This window comes from Cannabis sativa, chromosome X (assembly GCF_029168945.1).
Source record: "Cannabis sativa cultivar Pink pepper isolate KNU-18-1 chromosome X, ASM2916894v1, whole genome shotgun sequence".
Taxonomy (NCBI): Eukaryota; Viridiplantae; Streptophyta; class Magnoliopsida; order Rosales; family Cannabaceae; genus Cannabis; species Cannabis sativa.
The window spans coordinates 45,993,440-45,998,749 of NC_083610.1; the positions used below are offsets into that span (position 1 = coordinate 45,993,440).

The window sequence follows — 5,310 nt, forward strand, 5'->3', positions numbered from 1 at the left end:
TATGGGATTCAGTTAACCCATATGCAGTTTTTTTTATTTGTACAACAAAAAATTATTTAATGAAACTCTAATTTCGATATTTTCTCATATTTATGTGCACCTTAATTTCATCTGAGAAAATTATCGTAAGAGGACCTGAATAAACATAAGGGTTAGGGTTTATTCACTTAAGTACATTGCCACATAAAGTACATTGTTATATAATAAATATATCGTAATACATGGAAGATAATACTCGACTTATAATGAGGACATGTCGCTATGATTCGTATGTTTATTATATAATGAGGAACGTTTGGGTTTGAATGTTTTAGTTTAAATGCTGACCAAGTGGGAGAATATTAGAATATTTCTAATTAAGGAAATAAAATAATATTATTGATTCTGATAAATGAATATTTTATATTCATTGAATGCAGACGAATCAATTACGTAATATTCTATATATGGTCAGATTTCTATATTCATTACCTGATTTGATTTCCTGAATTAATTGTCATAATATTCTGACAATTAATGTGGCATAGATACTGATGGAGTATCTCACCTATAAATATAGGGTCTCGGTCCCCGAGCTCCTCACTCATTCTGTTCATAACAGCAAATTCCATCTAAAGAGAGTTGAGAGAGCGAGGAAGCCCGATTACCCATGGTAGTCAATTTCCTTTGCAGATCAAAGCTTATGTGAGTTTGAAGCTCAAGATTCAATGGCTGGAGGTATTTCGATCCTTATTCATAGTGTATATATGTTTGATTAATTCCGCACTTAATACTTAAACATATACATTTCAGTTTATATATATAAATTTCTAACAATCTTGTCACTGAAGAATGTTATATTTTTTAATAAATATATTATTATTTAAACTTGTGGTGTATATGTTCTTAAAAAAACTTGTACCGTTGATAGAAAATTAAAAAGAATATATTTTTTTTAAAAGAAACACTAAGAGATATCTTAAGGTCCCAAGTACCATAAGAGGTGGCAAATTATTATTGGTGCATTCTAATATCGGGTCTTACATATTTTGATTTTATAAATAACATTGAAAATTACTAATAACCAATTGTAAAGCGCTATAACGGTGTGGTATTAAAGCACCTTAAGATACTAAGGTGACGTTTGGTTAGGAGGAATGAAAATATAAGAATAGGAACGGGAATGAGAATTGGAATAGGAGTAGAATAGAATAAAATTTAAAATGCATAAAAAATAACGTAAAAAAATTATTAAAATTTTTTAAATCTTGCATAAGAATAGTGTTTCCTTCCATTTTAAAATGGAATAGTTATTCCACCAAAATGATGGAAAGGTAATTCCATCGAAATGATATTCCAATAGTTTTAAATGCAACCAAATAAAAGAATGGAATGAAAATTGTTTTCTTTTTATTCTATTCCATTTTATTACCTCCAACCAAACGCGACCTAAATAGCAATGTTTTTTTTTATGATACTTTGGGTAGGAGATACGAAATGAAAAGACTGTTAACTAATTTATTTGGTTAATTTTTATTTGTTAGAATATAAAAATTGGAGAGAGAGAAAGAGGGGTTGAATTTTCTAAAACAAGAAATGTGATATAATTAAGATAGAATTCTAAATATAACATGAGAGGAAGTAGGGTGGTATATTATTCTCTACCGTTATTTTTTTTTTCTTCTCTTTTGTCTCTGGAAATAGCCCTATTTATATTCTTGAAATTAGGCAATAGAATATTAATAATAATCATGTCCACCATGAACCTCATCTTCCTCTCTCTCCTCTTCTTCTTCTTATTATCTTACTCATCATCAGCCAACAATGATAATCCGGTTCCACCAACATCATCGCCATCGCCATCGCCAACGCTAACGCCATCGCCAATCATCCAGCAAGCATGCAAAGCCACCCGTTTCGTAGAATCATGCTTGACCACAATGGCAAAGCATGGAGAGGAAGTAGGACCCAACGCCTCTCCAATTCAAGTTATTCAAGCAGCGTTAAAAGTAGTCGCTGATAATCTCCACATTGCCAATTCAATGGTTGAATTTATCGCTAATTCACCAACTAATAACAAGCACTTGGAAAAGGCCACAAAGAGTTGCCTTGAGACATTTCAAAACGCTAATTACCGTATATCTATAGCCAATTCCTCATTACCAAGTGGGAATATAAAAGATGCACGTGTGTGGATGAGTGCATCACTAATGTACCAACATGGATGTTGGTCTTCCCTAAAAAATTCCAATGACACCCAAATATTGGTCACTCAAACCATGTCTTTTGTGTCTTCTTTGGCTGAATTATCAAGCAATGCACTTAGCATGATGGCATCTTACGACCGCTATGGTCAAGACATGTCAGCATGGGCCCCACCCAAAACCGAGCGAGACGGATTTTGGGAGAACACTACTACTACTCCTACGACGTCATTGGATCTTGGTTTTCGAGGTGGGTTCCCGTCAAATTTAACGGTGGACGTGACAGTGTGTAAAGACGGGAGAAACGGTTGTTACAAAACAATACAAGATGCCGTTAATGCTTCGACAGATCTTAGCATTAAAAAGTTTGTTATACATATAACGGCTGGTGTTTATGAGGAGATTGTGAGGGTCCCATTTGTGAAGCAGAATATTGTGTTCATAGGGGATGGTATGGGCAAAACTGTTATTACTGGTTCACTTAATGTTGGTCTCATGGGACTTACCACATATGATACTGCTACAGTTGGTGAGTTCTTATTTATTTTATTTTTTAAAAAAGATAATAAATTTTCTTTTGATAAATCTATTTTTTTCCCTCTCTTTTGGTGAAAATGGATGGAAAAAAATATCTATTTTCACTCAATGTATGTACATATGCATGTTTATATATATAATCACTTAAGTATCATGAATTTTGCTAATTTTGATTTTTTTACCCCTGAATTTTTCTCGGCGTTAAAAATTTCCTATTTAAGATTTTTTTTGTAAAAATTTTACTAAAGAAAGTCTGACGTAAATGAAAATTTAGAAGGCATAATTCAGCAAAATGTTAAAGTTCAGGAGGTATATAATTTTGTAAATATCAAAATATGGTCACGATTTAGTATATTAGCAAAATTGAATGAAATTAGACAAAAACAATATCAATAGTTTAAGGAGAATTTTTAACGACCTGAAAAGTTAAAAGGACATGATTTGGTACATGTCAAAGTTCAAGTAGAAAAATTCCTAATTAGCCATTTCAAAATAATGAGTTGAATAGAAATATTAATGCCATATTTGTTTTGGTTTACTTAAAACAGGAGTTGTTGGGGATGGGTTCATGGCGAAAGGCATAACCTTCCAAAACACAGCCGGAGTTGATGCACACCAAGCTGTAGCATTCAGATCAAGCAGTGATCATTCAGTGATTGAGGAATGTGAATTCATAGGAAACCAAGACACTCTTTACGCTCACTCACTTCGCCAATTCTATAAATCATGTCGCATCCAAGGCAACGTAGACTTCATCTTTGGAAACTCTGCTTCATTTTTCCAAGACTGCCAAATCCTAATAGCTCCTAGAGTAGACATTTCTGAGAAAGGGGAGAAGAATGCAGTAACTGCCCACAGTAGGAGGGACCCTGCACAGTTTTCTGGCTTTGTTTTCCATAATTGCTCCATTAATGGCACTGAAGAATACATCAAGTTGTATAAGAGCAACCCTAAAATCCACAAAAGCTACTTGGGAAGGCCATGGAAAGTATATTCGAGAACAGTTTTCATACGATGTAACATAGAAGAGTTGATCACGCCTCAAGGATGGTTGGAATGGGATAATGATGTTGGTTTGAATACGCTTTTCTATGGAGAATTTGAAAATACTGGAAAAGGGTCAGACCTATCCCAAAGAGTGCAATGGAGTAGCCGAATTCCACCTGAACATGTTAATGCATATTCAGTTCGAAATTTCATCCAAGGACATGACTGGATTCCTACAAATTAATAATAATGATAGTATCCACATACGATTTCTAATTTATATCCTAATCGTATTTTAGGATGTCCTAACTAATTTGTTTTCATGTTTGAAGGTTAATAATGATTGATTACTTTTTTAAAATAATAAAAAAAAAAAAGATAATGATAATAATGAAAGAACCATATAAATATATATATGGGAAGAAATTTTGAATATATATCCTGTTTTGAACTATGTTACTGTACTAGTGCAGCATAGAAATATCTTGTTCCGATCTTCATTTACAAAATAATTAGTGGATATTTAATTTGAAAATCCAAATTATGTTACTAATTTAAATTTAATGGGAAAATAACAAAACTATATTAAAACAATTTTTGTTTATTTCATTTAAGATTGCATATGCTATGCAAATTGTCCGGCACCTACTCAATAATAGTAACGAGCATTATTGGTTATATGAATTCTCTTACTACCATCAAATTACGTTTTATCATTATTTATTGGTACTTTTTATAATAATTATTAAATTAAAATATATTAAAATATTTAATGTTTATAATAAGAGGAAATAATTTTTAGCCTTTCTAAATATTAAGTGGTGGGGTTGTAAATTTTAGCTACTGATTTAAATACTTAATTTATCATTACATTTCTTCAATAATAAAAGACTACTACAGGCTACAAATCACTACAACAAAAGGAACTTTTAATCCCACTTTTTACACTTGAAAAAATAAAAAGTGGGATAAAAACTTTTGATCCCACTTTTACATTTGGAGTCTTAAATATAAGTTTGGAACAAGGGCCTTGTTTGGAAAACGGATAAAAAACAGTGTTAAAAATGCTATCTTTATGCATTTGCCAAACACAACTTAGCATTTTAAGTGGGACTTTTTATCCCGGTTTTTACATAATAACCGAGATAAAAGGTCCTCATACATTTGGGCCTTTTAATTGTTGGGCCGACTACACATATAAAAGGAACAATAACTTTTAGGGTTTTATTTTTATTAGGGTTTGTCTTATTTTTCCTCCCAGCCGATCTCTCTCTCTTCTATCTCTGTCTAAGCGGCTGCCCACATGGAGATCAAATAGGCTCTATGGTGTCTCTAAGCTGCAATCCTTCCATGTTTTCTATTTTTCGTGCATTATCACAGGCCAGCGGCCTTTTTCTGGCGAAGGACGAGTCAACGAAGTTCAGATCCGACCTCCATGCCTTTTGAAACTTCCAGGTACTTCTTTTTCTTTTTTGTTCTTGAGAGATCTATGCTCCACGTCCTCTAATCTTGTTCTACTTCTTTTTTTTCTTTTTTTTTTCTTTATTTTTTTGAAATGCCGATCAACTCTCTCCTTCTCTCTTTCCTCACGTGTGAAGGTTCG

General features: G+C 32.6%; 1 protein-coding gene across 1 annotated transcript; it reads left to right on the top strand.

Moving 5' to 3' along the window:
• The first annotated feature begins 1,523 nt into the window (after positions 1-1,523).
• On the top strand, positions 1,524-4,142 carry LOC115719295 (probable pectinesterase/pectinesterase inhibitor 51). Its single transcript, XM_061105298.1, has 2 exons — positions 1,524-2,712; positions 3,269-4,142. Exons 1-2 carry the CDS (start codon positions 1,611-1,613, stop codon positions 3,949-3,951), a joined length of 1,785 nt encoding a protein of 594 aa, XP_060961281.1. The 5' UTR covers positions 1,524-1,610; the 3' UTR covers positions 3,952-4,142.
• The last annotated feature ends 1,168 nt before the right edge of the window (positions 4,143-5,310 follow it).

What these genes read in the sequence shown, in the direction of transcription:
- LOC115719295 (XM_061105298.1), top strand. Translation starts at nt 1,611, where the DNA reads ATGAGAGGAAGTAGGGTGGTATATTATTCTCTACCGTTATTTTTTTTT. An exon ending in ATATGATACTGCTACAGTTG is followed by an intron (nt 2,713 to 3,268) that starts GTGAGTTCTTAT and finishes TACTTAAAACAG; the next exon opens with GAGTTGTTGGGGATGGGTTC.